Source organism: Nelumbo lutea, chromosome 4 (assembly GCF_056320005.1).
Source record: "Nelumbo lutea isolate HS-2025 chromosome 4, American lotus-T2T, whole genome shotgun sequence".
Classification (NCBI taxonomy): Eukaryota; Viridiplantae; Streptophyta; class Magnoliopsida; order Proteales; family Nelumbonaceae; genus Nelumbo; species Nelumbo lutea.
Window position 1 is genome coordinate 98,647,188 of NC_142687.1, and position 15,354 is coordinate 98,662,541.

Below are 15,354 nucleotides of genomic sequence, written 5' to 3' on the forward strand. Positions count from 1 at the left end.
AGGTCAATTAAGTAAAATAATTGTAAATTATAAGGGGTATTTTTGTAAATTTCCAAAACCATAAAGCATAAGGGGTGTTTTAGTAAATTGCCCAAAAATAGTGATAAAATAAAATAATGTAAACAAGGAGTTATTAATTATCAAGGGGAGAGTACCATATAAAAAATGAGATGTGCCCGACAATGCACCTTTCTTTAAGACAAGATGCATGTATTTGGGTATAGAGAAATTAAAAGATGATGAGAGATAATAAAATGGGAATTGACTCAGACAGCACGTAGGTGCTTATGCAATAAGCCATTGACATTGGACTAGAACATGGATTAATTGCTTTTCATGCCAGTACAACGGTGGCTATGGTTGTTCTAAGTGATTCCTGTGGACAGTTGATTCTGGTGGGGGGAGGGATTCCTAAAGCAATATACCAATTAAATTGGTGGCTTCAGTTTGACACAAACCTTTTGAATGTGCATAGGAACTGTAGAACATATTTTAGAGGAGCTGAAAGGATTCTCTTAACATGATGGAAAGGAGGGAAGAACTTTAGATTTCCACAGTAAATAACTTTGGGGTGTAAGTTTAATAGAAAGAAAGTGATTAAGTGTTATCGAAGGAAAAAAATATGGGGATCAAATCATGAGATCTTCACTAGTGGGTGTAGTGACTGGAGAAGAAACCAACGATTCATTATGAGAATCAGTGAAGCCATGGCTGCAACGTGGACCAGAACAGAACGGCAAACTGAGCACTTTGTTCCTCTTCTGTTTCCTTTGACGAGCATCATATGTTGATCCCATAAAAAGATGCTCAGATGCTTGAGTTGAATCAGTAGTGATGATTTGATGATGTCATGAAGACAACCAAGACTGAAAAGATTTAGAGGTTGTCTGACGATTTCTTCTTTGTTTTGGTAAATTCTGACGATTTTTTCTGTTGGCAATTTGGATAGTGCAATCAACATCCTCCTGAAGCTTATTTTCCATGCTAGAATAGAATTCAACCGTTCGCCTGAGATTAGGACCTTAAATCTGGTACTTAACATGCTTGTATCGGCTGAACAATTTGAGGTTGTTCACGAAGTGTACTTGGCCAAACAGAAATTACATGTTTCTCATCCATGAGCAGAGGTCTCGTGGAAGAGATTTGACTGCAGAAAAGTCTCTGGATAAAGCCATCCTACATGAAAGTGTACAACAGAACTAAATCAGATCTTTATACAGCCTTTCTGTCGAATTAGATTCACTTGCATTCTCAGTCGAGTGACTCAAGTCAGCATGTATCAAGGATCTGCCAGGTTCCTAATTCCCGTTTCCCTGCTCCAAGGGTGCCATGCATTTCCTCTATTGCTTAGAGCAGCATCCCAGTCAATTCAATGGATCTGATCCACAAGATCTTGAACAACCATGACTTTAAAAAGCAATTTTTAGTTAGAATTGTACAACCTACAAAAAAACTCAGATACATTGTTTATATGATTTTTTCTTACAAATATCCTCCATATGAATCAACAGGCAATAACTCAAATAATATGTCATCCCATTCACCATGCCCGGTTCTGAGTTTCTCTTTGAATCTAAAAATGCAATTTAAAGTTCTAAACAAGAGAATGAGATATAGTACACAGATAGATCCAGCCAACTAAATGATTTGTTATCAAGTTCTTAAATTTCACCAAAGCAATTAATCTGAGGCCACCTTCAGCAAATTTGCATCTTCCAAGCTTATCATCCCATCATTCATTTGCAGCCAAGTTCTCTCTCAGCTTTGGGTCTGAAGATTCTTCAACTAGTCCATCACCATGTAATTCAGAGGAACTCACCACATTGTTTTCCATTTCCACATCCGAAGTTTCTTTGGTATTTGTTGCAGAATCACACAGGCTCTCCAAGACATTTTGCTCCTTGGGGGATTCTGCAACCTGCCCATTTATTGGAGTGGAATCAATTGTGACTCCCTCAACCACTGCAGTAAATTCCCTATCAATTGGGATTCCCTCAATCACTGAAGTATGATCCTTTGATGAGGATACGGATAATTCATCAGATGAGTCAGATTCCTGAAGGTTCTCAGTCAAGACTGACGGTAAATCCTTATCGTTTGATACAGATGATGTATCACCCTTAGACCTGTTTGACCCCATCCTGAAAAGAACATGCTTTACACCATGAGCAGACCTTTCAGCATTCTCCAGAATGCTATTTTCCATACCTTTAATGTTTTCCTTGCCTGGCCCCTCTGTCTCAGGGTTTAATGTCCCATCATCAGCTTTTGGCTCTTGGGCAGTTAGACCACCTGTGATACTATCATCCAGAATAATTTTTAGAGGCATTGTCCTCTCATTGACTGCTCTAAGGTTGACACGGGGTGTGGGAATACTGTCTCTCATATTGGTGGAATCCTCCTTTCTAGGACTTCTGTGGAATGCTGAACCAATTTTCTCCAGGCTCCTCCAAACCATGTTAAGAGGACCTCGCTTCTTTCCTTCTGAATTTTCATCACTGCTGCTGTCATCATTGCATTGGGACCCACCTGATGCTGAATGAAGGTGGTCAGTGGAGAGATCCTCTCTGTATATTTGGGTATCAAATTTCCTACTCTTCCCCTTTCTAGGCTCCCAAGTTGGTGAAACATCACTTCCTGGGTGATGAACCCATACTCCTACCCGCTGTTTCCCTTCAATGTTAATGGGTTCAAATTTATCTGCTATTTTTTGAGACTGATCTGTCATTGAAGTTGAATCAGAACCTTTCTCAGAAATTCCATTCGGATCCAGGCTGGTATTTTCTTTCTTGGTCGATAGTTCCCCAAATAGATTTTCTCTCTGCATCTCAAAAATCAATCCAAACTCTTAAGTGTTCTGTTCTTTTTTTCTTTTTTTTTTACACATAAATAACAAAGATATACCTTGCCATTGGTATCAAGTACAGTTACTGCTAGATGAAGTCTTCCCATTTTAATGTTCCGAAGAGGCAACCACAGGTCATGCCTCTGTCCTCCCCTTAGGTCAGTAATGTTTACCGAACAGTCTCTGCAGATAATATTCCGTTAGATGATTTCAAAACCTACAGAACAATGCTAATTATGTATATTCCAGCATACCAAATGTCTGAGTCAAAGTGGGGGAATGATACATACGCTTTTCATTACACAGAAAAATATATATTTAAGTTGCAGAAAACTAGGAATTAAGATGCAGACCCAAGGGTATCATCAAGGAAATGGTCTTTGTCACGAACTTCAAGAGTTAGAACATTGGGTGATTCCCATGTACAAATGGGTATTTTGAATTCCTCCTGCCACTTTGGAGCCAGTGTTTTCTTTTGAATCTTCGTCCGGAATCTGTATGGACCAAGTTGCCCTTTAACATACGGATCAGCCAATCCTGAAAGATAAATCCAGTCAAAACTCATAAAACGTTTTTTTTTCTTTTTTCAATTCTAATGGTCTTGTTGGGAACTAAGTACATGAATAAGTCAGAAAACCAACCATTTGGATCAGATGGTTTCATGTCAATTCCTTCCACAATTTCCACTCTGGCATAAGCAATGGGTTCTTTCTCATGCACAGAAAACCAACCACCTGAAAGTTTTTAAGCAGCACATAGCCTGTAAATTGTTGGAACCCTTGATACTGATAGAAAGAAATGACAAAACACATGCAGGCAACTATTACTCCATGTTCATCATATCCACAGAAACTTATAACAAGGATGTAGACCCTGACTAAAATAACAAGTTATAAATAAAAATCTACATGCAAAGCACAGTTTAGATGTCTGTTAGTCACCATAAGTAGTTATTCTCCCAGATCTTATGATGTCAAATCTTTGAGAACCAAGCTGAAACTCATGATATATGTTGGCTAAAGTTGCATTAGCTAACATTTCATTAGAAAGTTTCTAACATTCCTGGAAGCAGAACATAGATTTCTTTTCCCGGAACACCAAAATATTCTGTTGGAGTGTTACGAAGTGTCATGTAAAAGACCACCAAGTTCCATTTAAAAAATAAAAGAAAAGAAAGGAAAAAATGGCCACAATGTCTTTGTACTTCAGTTGTTTTCTTGCCTTAATCCTTGGAGAATTGCTAGTAGTGCTGCTTTTGTAGAATCCCATTGGCCAATAGATCCTGAAAAATGGCCATAACTTTACCATGACTTTTCATGAAGACTCCACCAATACCCTAAATAAAAAATATTATATTTTGGCAATATAGTTGAAAAGGACATGGGTAGAAGAGCTAGGGGTAGACCAAAAAGGACATGGGGAGAAGTAGTAAGAAATGATTTAAGCACTAATAATTTAACAGTGGATATGGTTTTAAATAGAATGGAGTGGTGGAACAGGATTCATGAAGCTGACCTCATATAGTTGGGAAAAGGCATGGATGATGATGACGATGATGAGTTGAAAAGGATGTACTTTATGAAATCTCCCATATGGAGGTTAGAAAAACTCGCATAGCCCCTCAAGTAACAAGGTGTAACATTGAAAAGGATCATGGACAGCATGCACAAAGGACTCTCCTAACTGATAAAAAAAGGACCCTCCTTTTTTGACAGTATGGTTTGACAACTAGACCCACTCAATAAAAAATTCAAGAAAAAACATAAAAGATGAAAATGGTTCTAGATTATATTTTAAAACATTTTTACAAAGTTATTATCAAAATAAGCTTGTAACAATAAATTTTATAAGTTACTAAACCTATTTAGACATGTATTTAAGTAGGTTTTACTAAGTCAACATTTCTAAGAACCAGGCAGACTAAAAACCATTTTGGCTTCTACTTCCCCATTATAATAGTCCAACATGCCAGCTCAAGCAAAACCTGAAAACACCAGGTCATCATCATATAGGCCTTGCCCCAACTATATTGGGCTGGCTTCGGCATGCAACTTGGACAGGGTGCCAAGGTGGGCTGGGTTTAATCACTTTAAGTCAACCCAGGCCCAAGTGCCCAACCCCAACACATGGGCCTAAGGTCCATTCCAAGATCAAGCCCAATCCATCCAATCCAGACCCAGCCCAAACTAAAATTTGACACACTCGGTTGGGCTCGGGCCAGCTGGCTAAGGGTTGATTACTTGGGCTGAGGCGGGCCTATTGGGCAATGGGCACAGCTTTTTAAAAATGTTCCTAAACCTATGCATGTATGTATGTAGTGTATGTAGTTGGGTCAGGCTTGAGCAATGTTGGTGTTAGACTAGGATTGGGCTCGGTTTTTTTCTTTATCAATAACAACAGCTTCATTAATTTAAAAGAAAAGAAGGATTATGGATACAAGAGGGGAAATAAAATATCTTAGCTCCCCAAAAACTGAATACAATGGGAATACAAAGAGAAAAAATTAAAGACTAAACCAAAAAACAGACTCCCTATTCACCCCTTGCTTGGCTAGACCATCCGCAAATGAATTGGCACTCTCTTCACCCAACTGTATTGTATCTCAACATCCCTACATAACCATAAGAACTGCTTCTTTTCATTGTTATAGTTCCACAATCCACTGTCCTCTTTCTTCAGCCAGCTAACCACCACCTTCGAATCACCTTCCAAGATCAAACGGCTGATATTTAATTCCTTTGCTCTACGAATTCCTTCAAGTGCAGCAAGGATCTCAGCCCTAAGAGAGTCGCCTTCTCCAATAGGGCCAGAGAACAAAGCAATAACAATCCCTTCCTCATTCCTGAAGACTCCTCCAATCCCTAATGGCCCTGGATTCCCTACACTACTGCCATCAAAATTCAACTTTATAACACCCAATGGGGGGGGACCAAGAGGGACAAAGAGTCCTCTTGCACCTAGCAGTGGAAGCAATCTCTTTCCAATTTCTTTGTAAGTCATCCATAGGAAAGTCTGAAAACGACTCTAAAAATTTTAGCCAGTGGACAGCCCTTAGAAGGATTAGGTCTAACAGTTCTTCCAGGGTTCTTTCCTTGTCTGAAAAAATATGTGAGTTTCTTTCTTCCCACAATGACCAGCACACAGCTACCTAATAATCCTCCGCATAGTCTTCCATCGCTTCTTAGGCCATTGGAAAAAAGAGGGAGAAAACAAACTTTAGACTCTCAGGCAGATTCCAAGAACACCCAAAGAGGGAGATAGCCCACTCCCACACAGTTTTAGCAACCTTACAAGAGACCATGAAGTGTTAGGCTAGGATTGGGCTCGGTGTTTTTTTTTTTGGTAATTAGCTCAGTTCAGGTTATCCAAAGACTAGGCTTGGGCCCAATACAAGAAAAAAAAGGGAAATGAGGTTTTAAGCCCAAGCCGAAACCAAGGACAGAGAAATCCAAACACAACCTGTATAAAATTTCAAATTGGGTCGATCAGGGCTAAGATGGGCCTGCCCAAGTTGTAACCCTAGCTCACTGCTTGAATCCTGTTCTGCCATTCCATTCTATTCAATGAGCCATATCCATTATTAAATTATGGACCTTTATACCATTTCTAACTACGTCTACCCAATGTTCGAAGTATTGATACATATTGTAACGTATCATACAATAAATAACAATTTTCAGGGTCATCAATATGCAAACATGGGAGTTCTGTTATTTTAACTGTTTTATATATTAATAATTACTGTAGCATATCCACTGTAAAATTGTCAAACCAAAAATATTAAAAGAAAAGGAGTATCAGTTAAAGAAAACTCTTGATATGCTGATTTTTCATATTGAGAGTATCAATACTTTGTACCTTACTTCTAGACATATCCTTTTAGACTGCTCCTCTAGCCCCTTCATTTGTAACATATCACTTCTTATTACAGGTGTCATAAATAGTTTTCTCAGCATGTGCGAAACCATCTTAGTTTACTTTTCCTCACTTTATCACCTGTTGGAGCTAGTCGTAAGTTCCTTCATTTCTACTCTTTCTACTGGTTTTCCTTTACATAGTTCTTAAATATCTTTTGCTTTCTGGAGCAAGGTGAAGTTTCATATTGAGAGTCTCTAGCTCCTTCATTTTGTAACATATCACTTCTTATTACAGGTGCCATAAAGAGTATTCTCTGCATGTGCCCAAACCATCTTAGTCTACTTTTCCTCATTTTATCACCTGTTGGAGCTAGTTGTAAGTTCCTTCGTTTCTACTCTTTCTACTGTTTTTTCCTTTACATTGATCTTAAATATCTTTTGCTTTCTGGAGCAAGGTGAAGTTTCAACAAGATTCCATCCGAGTAAGAAATGAAATTGTAAAACTTCATATGAATACTTTGAATGGTAATTCCTGGTGAAAAGAGCAACCAAGGGATTAGTAAACAAACCTTGAAGATTATCTTTGACTTACAAAATGTCCATTGTCAAGTGCAATGGAAAAACCACAAGCTGACCAGTGTGAGAAAACAAGTTTGAATCAGAGAGTGGTGGCCTTGTACAAAAATGTCCAAGTTTTGAAATCTATCCAATCCCATGTTTTCAAATGAACAAGATGGTGACTTCTGTAGCTAATGATATTAAATGTTAATTCACACATAAAGGATCAAACAACCCATCTTTGTAAATGTCAAGAGTACCCATTGATTTGGGTACCTTATGCCACCAGGCCTACACATTTTGAGAGCACAATGCTATTTATTAAGAATAGGGGCCATTGCCTTGAGGGATAATAATATAACCAATGTTTTAAGACATGGAGGCGTGACGCAAGGCATTCCACTACCTAGAGGCGTGAGGTAGTTCAGAATGTAAGAGGCATAAGCCTCCTTAAGAGGAGGGGGATGAAGAGGAGGAGGAGGAGGAAGGGGAGGAGGAAGAGGAAGAAAAGGAAGGAGATTCTCATTTTTTTCTTTTTTATTTAATAAAAATCTTTTACATTAAGAAGAATGAAGATTCATAGCACTAGTTGAAAGGAAGGAGAATCACATTTTTCTCTTTCCTTCCTTTCCTTTCCCTTTCCTTTCTTTTCCTTTCCTTTTTTTCTTTTTTTCTTTTTTTCTGTCCTTTGATATGAGGTGTACAAAAGGCATATGCCTCTAGCATGCCTCATAAAAAAAGTGTATGAGGCGCACACCTCTTGCACCTGAGGCGTATGCCTTAGACGTGTCAATGCCTCTGGCATACACCTCGGGGCATTTTGGAGGCGCCCCGCCTGGAGGAGCACCTCCAGGCATATACCTCCCACGCCTTTTAAAACACAATATAACAATGGATATGGCACTGAACAGACTAAAATGACAAAACAGAATTCATGTAGCCAACCCCATGTAGTTGGGATAGAGCTTAGTTGAGTTGGAGAAGCAATTACTTACTGCGATGGTAAAGTCTTGGGCTGTGAAAAGTGTGAGAACCCAAGTTCCATTACAGAGAAGCCATTTTGCAACAAATGAAAATAAGTTAAAATGTTAAGTTTGCATCCAGTCCACCCTTTCCCAAGACCCCAGATAGCAGTGACCAGCACTGGGTAATGCTCTATAGCTCCATTTAATAAGAATGCCAATTTTACTACTTAAACCACAAGCAAGTTAACATAGTTCCACCATTTAATAAGCTCAATATCGAGTCTGATTGATAAATATTTTTCACCGTAAGTACCTGCTGGTGCTGAGATAAACTTTTCAACATCAACAACCAACATATTGGGCTGCAGAGCAAAGAATTTATACCATAAATAAGTTCCCAAATAAATGCCATGGTCTGAAACTTTACAACTTCTGAATTAAGAAAAATATAGGAGTATGCTATAGAATTAAGCATTTTATCAATGGGTTTTTAATAAATATTTATTTTGTATAGAATGTGTTTAACTTTCTGAAAATATCAGCAGCTAACAAAGAACTAACCTCCACAAGTGTCTCTTCAAATGCAACAGCAAGAAGTTTATCCTGATTAAAATAAACATTAAAAAATTGGTTACATTCCTCTTAAAAAATATAAAGCAGTGGATCCTTGTCTTGAATCACAGAAAAATGAAGAAAGCTTACCAACCACCCTGCAATTCCTGGAAGTTCTGTAACATCAATTCCATGGTTAAAGATAGGTTTTACTGTCATTTGGAAGTAAGGTGGTTCAGCAAAGCATAACCGCAGACGCCCAAGGAAAGGCCACTCATGGAGAAATTTCACACCAATCAAAACCTACAAAAGAAAAAGAATATACATATACTTTGGAGTAATATTAAAACTAAACAATGAAATTATGTAACCTTCTTTAGTTATATATGATTCTTTTCTTCTTGACTAGGAACAGGATTTTTTCCCCCACAAAGAAATAGCACAGAACGAATAAATTGATATTATTTGATATAACATAAATTTAACTTGAATCAGAAATCATGAAGAAAGAAAATGATATAATTCAAAGCCTCTATGAGGAGCCATAATGGTGTAGCAGGATTAGGCCTTTTACCAGAATGCTTGATGCCACAGGTTCCAATGATTTCCATTTTCCCACAGTTTTAATTCCAAGGTGCTTCTATATTGACCCCATAATGAGGCATGCAGCATCAGGCCCATGACCCATCTTCTAAGGATAAAGTTCCTAGTTAGCAATGCAAATGGTCTACATGTGTACTACAAGTTATTTTTTATTAGTTTTTGTCTTCCTTAAAAGGTAGATTACTTATGCAGATAAGTTTCTTAGAGCCAAGGAGGGTTTCAATGCCTCTCCTTCTCTCACATATCAAGTCCCATCCTTTAAACTAAAGTCCAGTCTGCAAACTAAGACTGCAGGTGCAACATCGATAACATTCCATGTTCAATCTGAAAAAGAGGAAAAAATAAAACAATGACAAAGTATAAGTCCCAACATAGAAGTTCCTAACACGTCCTTAATCTGGCAGACAGAGAAACACAAGTACAACCTAAGAAACCTTTTATCTCGGAGTAGACCTGAAATATAAGTCACAGTGTAGAAGCTTCTAATCTATTCTTAATTTACAATTAGGTTATATTTTTTCCTTTTTTAACTTAACTGAGGTAATTTCAGGAAGCAATTAATTGGTGGAATAATCTTTAATCCTAGAGAAGAAGGGCAAAATGGAAAAGTGTGACCTTGTAACCAATCTCAAAGAGTTAACACCACTTAGATAACAACAAAAAGACACCATTTTCACATCTCTTTTCTACTTGGCATCAAGCTTAGCTTTCACGACAGAATTATGATCATTCATTGAAGATAAAACCAGTCAAAGCCCCTACAAGAATTATTAGAAATTTGGTAAATGAGTCCAAACAAAGTGAAGATCAGTAGCTTTCAATATGACTTATGACTTATCCTGTTCAAACTTCAAAATAATTCAATGCTTCTCATTTATTTATTTATTGTTTACTTATGTAACCAAATGTTTTTTCATGCTAATCTTATATGTAGCACTAATCTAATAGAAAGGTAAAAAAATGAAAATGTCCACTAAGATGAAAGCCTAAAAGAAGAGCCATCATCATCGTCTAATCCTTGTCCCAACTTTATGGAGTCAGCTACATGAATCCTATTTTTCCATTCCATCTATTTACTTCTCCATATCCATTGTCAAATTATGAGTTCTTAAGGCATTCCTTACTACTTCAACCCATGACCTTTTTGGTATGCCCCTAGAACTTCTAGCCCTTTCAACTTGCAACAAATTGCTTCTTCTTACGGGTGCCGAAGATGGTCTTCTATGCACATGACCAAACCATCACCCCATCTAGGGTTTCAGGTATGCAAAGGAGAAGACGAAGAACACTTGAGGGAAATACCCACACCCCAAAAGAGCAAAGTTTTATTGAGATGGCATAACATATGTACATTTATAAATGCCCTTACTAAGAGGGCAAACCAAAGAGAAACAAGAAATACAACATCATACCCCATATACAAGCTACTATATTATTATAGGACCTAACGAATAAAGAGAAAAACTACGACTGTCTACAGAAACCATCTTAGTCTACTTTCTCTCATTTTATCACCTAATTGGAGCTGCTTGTAGGTTCCATCAAATGTCTTGATATCTAACCCTATCTTTTATTTAGTTTTTCCACTCATCCATCTCAAAATATGCATTTCTACCACACCCATTTTCTGGACATTCTTTTTGATTGCCCAACACTCATTTAGTGAGGAAACTGATCACACTAAATGAACATGAAATGTACTACATCTAATGAACAATTGACAACTATGGTCCTCTTTGACCATTAAATCTTGAACTGTCATCAATTTTATCATACTCATCTCCCTGGTGGTTGGATACTTGGATAAACATTCTAGGCGGTTATAGAGACATAAGCTATATTACATGGAAAGGCCATTACCCAAGGTTTATCCCAGCTGTCTGGGGCCTTGAGAAAATGAAATGGATAGAGACCTAACCTTTGGCATGTTTTTTCTTTTCTTTTTCTTTTTCTTTTTCTTTTTATTTATTTAATGATGGATATGGTACTGAACAGAACAGAATGGGGAAACGGGATTCATGTAGCCGAGCCCATATAGTTGGGACAAGGCTTAAATGGTGGTGATGGTTTATTTATTTATTTATTTATTTATTTATTTTTGCACAAAGTGCCCACTCTCAGACTTTAACCTGTGTTCTTACACTCGGCAACCTGAGATTATAACATTACACCAAGCAATGGCCCCTATAAGCTACATAATATGGATATTTGAAAAGGAGAAACAACTGCTGGAAGCACTTCAATGGTGAGTAGAGAATGCCAAATTAAGTTGCAACTCTGCCTGACCAAAGGCCAACATCATATATCTTTAAAGGTTATATGGACTTCCTTTTTTTTTTTTTTTTTTGGAGGGGAAGAATTAGATTTTACTATGTCAATCCTTAAGTATTTGTGGTACTGTCAAGTATATTTCAAAGAGATCAACCCAAAAAGAAGAAAAACAAGAACAAAATAATTTCCAATTAGTTTTGCAATTCATACTTTATTGTATTCACAGAATTTTGAATCTCATACATATATATATCAAACTTCATTTTCCAGTATGTGTAGAAAAGAAAAACTTCAATGTCCAGTATGATTCAAAAGATATGAACGAGAACCAAATACTTCAACATAAAAATACCATACTAATTTCTGTACCTTCCCTTCAATATGCATGCTTGTCACATGCAATTTCGCCCACATGCCAAATCCAAATCTCTTTCTTAATTTTACAGCAAGTATTGCACTCATGTCATCCGCCGAAAGAAACTTCATTCCCAACTCAAGAACCTGCATGAACTTGGTTGTAACCACATCTAGTGGAGGAAAGACTAATAAACTTTAACCACAAACATATATTCAATATGACCTATATGTCTCACTTGAATGGCTGGAGTAACATATACCAGGTGATCATCATCAGCAGATTGACGAAGGACCCGTATATCTGTAAACATTGGAGGAGTCCTTCCCATGTAAAGATGCTGGATAACTGCTTTCTTCTACACATGCACATGGAATAAAATACATCAATTTCTCAAAGTCAACAACTAAAACATAATCATCCAAGTAAATATACACATAAGAATACATGCAAGCATGCAGAAACATGGAAAGTTGTGTCAGCAAGTTTCTGTTGACTCAATATAATTTAAAACCTTGATTCAGGCAGCCCAAATTTCTTTTAGGTAACAAAATTTTTGGGAATGCCAGAATATACCAACAAGTGTATAATAACCCATTTAGGAAACAAGCTGTCTAAAATTATAACACTCTAACATGGACTAGGCACCTTTCATGTGTCGCTAGCATACTTAGCTTGCATAAGGCTATTTTTCCACAGGGTTAAAACAAAGACCTCTCAAAACAAGATGTGATGCCATAACCACCATGATAAGGGGACACTGACCAGGTAGCAATAAACATCAAAACAAATGTCAAAATAGAATAGAACATGCATCAAAATGTAGGTTATGATTAACATACTAACTTAAAATATCAACTTATCAAAAAAGGGTTAACATATTCAACCATGGAAATATTAATATTCTAATGGAAGTGCTCTAGAGTCTAGACCCGGCAACATCACCTAGTCATTAGAATCATGTTGCTACAGAAATAAAATACATTTTATATGATTTCTGGGGTAGCACTAGTCAAAAAGGGGAACCATACAGCAGTCCATGGTTTATACTTTTCCAGAAACCAAGGAATAATGGGAAGAAGGATTTTCTGTGATGCAATCTGCTCGATGCATATAGGCCAGATCTTCTCCACTACATGGTTTAACCACCGGACTGTCTCTGAATCAGAAAGCACCTGAAAAGAAATGTCCAACATAATACTGAGGTCTTCATAAACTTCAAATGACTTTTTAACTTTTGGAAAAGACATAAGAAAACAAGTAAAAGGACAAGCAAACAGCATTTCATACTAGAATGGAAAAAGATGGCCCATTAAGCAAACAATACAGAACCATACTACCAGGTAGGAAATTACCCTTCTCTGATTTGCTTGTTTTCTTTCCTCAAACTGTACTTTCCTTCGCAGCCGCATGCTACAACGCTCATGGACCTTCAATAAAAGAGAAATGGATATTTAGAACAATAACAAAACAAATCCAGCATACAAGATAGTTACCTAATTCAACTTGGTCCACATCACCAGATACTGAAGCAAAGATGCATAATAGAAACATATTATAAAGAATCATGAATAACACCTAAACAGAAAATTAACATTTGAACAACAGAATCTCTTCCAATCGCAAGCGTTCCAATTTAGATATTAACAACAGCAGGATGACAGCAAATAAAAAAGCATAAAGTTGTACCTAAATAGAAAATTAACATTTGACAAAACAAATAAAAAAAACAAAACAAAAAAGCATAAAGTTGTACCTGATATAGATAGATTAAGGATATGAAGTAAACAGCAGGATGACAGCAATTGAAAGAAGACAAGGCCCAAAGCAAAGCGAACACAATGGCGACGTGATGTATGATTGAGATATCCGTGATAGCCATATTGGTTTCCAATTACCAAAACCCTGTAACTATTCTAACGAAGGCTCACAACTATTCATCGAATTGATTCCAATATATCTTTCAGAAAGATCCATTCTCACTCCCAAGATCCACAGTTCACACACTACGGCCGTCAATCAAATTATCTTTCAGTAAGATCCATCTTTGAGTACTCTTAAACCTCACATTCATCGAGCTCTCCCTCGATCCCATCCAAAACTTCAAATCATACTCTTCCGAGGAAAAAAAAAATCCAGTATTCTAAAGTAATCTGAGAACTTCACAATTTCACATGCGCCACCGATCACATTCAAACAGTTTTTAAGTCATCAAACGGCAAACAAAAATAAAAAGCAAACTTCACCACTTCCAAGCATCACATTCTTCACGATAAACAAAACCTAGAATTTCCTTTTCTTTCTTCCCAAACTCTTAACGTGCACCAATCTGAGAAACAAGTCAATTCAGAACAGCCCTTTGACCAAAAAAACAGACAAACGAGAACAGCCTCCAAAGCAAAGTCAAATGAACCAAAGAAAAAGCGTTATATAATCCCCTTATCTGCAAACCCAAAACCAATATCCTGTAACCAATGCTCCTATCTCGAAAACCAAAAATCTCCCCGCACCTGCATCTCGTAATTATTATTTTACACCTAATCAATTCGAGTTATTACAATGAAACCATAAATTTCCATTTAACGGAAGAGCTCCCAATCTGGGATAACAATTAGGGTTTAAGGATCTGACCGGTTTATGGCAAGAATTCGGTAAAAGCCCGGCCGTCACGAGGAGAAGTATGAAGGAGATGAAAAAAAAAAAAGAAAAAGATGTCTGTGACGTAAGCAAGAGAGCGGTGTCGCCGATTCAGGCTTCGGCTTCACTGTTTCAATGCAGAAGTCTGCACCTTTTGACTAACGGATATCGGGGGACATTTCTGCTGACGTGGAATACGCGGGAATGTGTAGATTGAGCGGTTCCAACTCGGATTGTAATGCTCTACGTGTCCCGGGTTTACCGGTTAATTGCGCGGTTTACCCGTCTAACCCATTACCCAACCATCACTTAACTGGAACCCGGAAGGGTTATCCATTTCCGGTTTTATGGTCCGACCATCCGATCTGGGTAGAAACTTAAAACTAGTCAACACTAGACCTGTTCATGGGCCGGGCCGGGCTCAGGCCGGGCTTTGACTCTTTATTAACAGAAAAATGTTAGGCCCGAGCCCGAGCCCGAGCCCGAAACCCCACCTAATAAAAATTCAAAATTTTCCCTATTCAAATGGACATTTTCTATTTTAATTTAGATGTTTTTCCCATATTTAAATGAACAATGCGCCTACAAGTGAATCACCAACATTCTCTAATCAAAAATTTTATTCAAATGGACATTACATAGGGTTTTTACTTAGATTTAACTATAGGTCGGGCTGGGTTTACTTAGGTTTAACTATAGGTTGGGCCGAGC

General features: G+C 37.4%; 1 protein-coding gene across 2 annotated transcripts; it reads right to left on the reverse strand.

Annotated features, from left to right (window-relative positions):
• Window positions 1-1,408: 1,408 nt before the first annotated feature.
• On the reverse strand, window positions 1,409-14,771 carry LOC148862126 (C2 domain-containing protein At1g53590-like). Of its 2 annotated transcripts, XM_088985372.1 has the most exons (13): window positions 14,638-14,771; window positions 13,763-14,516; window positions 13,362-13,436; window positions 13,038-13,181; window positions 12,269-12,364; window positions 12,021-12,152; window positions 8,928-9,080; window positions 8,787-8,828; window positions 8,539-8,587; window positions 3,487-3,579; window positions 3,199-3,382; window positions 2,905-3,028; window positions 1,409-2,821 (listed from the first exon to the last, which is right to left on the reverse strand). In XM_088985372.1, the coding sequence occupies exons 2-13, from the start codon at window positions 13,886-13,888 to the stop codon at window positions 1,733-1,735; spliced, it is 2,307 nt and encodes a 768-aa protein (XP_088841498.1). In that variant the 5' UTR covers window positions 13,889-14,516; window positions 14,638-14,771; the 3' UTR covers window positions 1,409-1,732. The 2 variants fall into 2 exon arrangements, with proteins under 2 accessions (XP_088841498.1, XP_088841497.1); XM_088985371.1 differs by having other exon boundaries at window positions 12,245-12,364; window positions 13,763-14,769.
• Window positions 14,772-15,354: the final 583 nt, after the last annotated feature.

Bases quoted from the DNA above. Each gene is read 5' to 3' on its own strand.
- LOC148862126 (XM_088985371.1), bottom strand. From the start codon at position 13,888: ATGGCTATCACGGATATCTCAATCATACATCACGTCGCCATTGTGTTC. The intron at 13,437-13,762 runs GTACAACTTTAT...CTTTTATTGAAG, and splicing joins CCTTAATCTATCTATATCAG to GTCCATGAGCGTTGTAGCAT. The intron at 12,153-12,244 runs GTGAGACATATA...AAGTTCATGCAG, and splicing joins ATGTTACTCCAGCCATTCAA to GTTCTTGAGTTGGGAATGAA.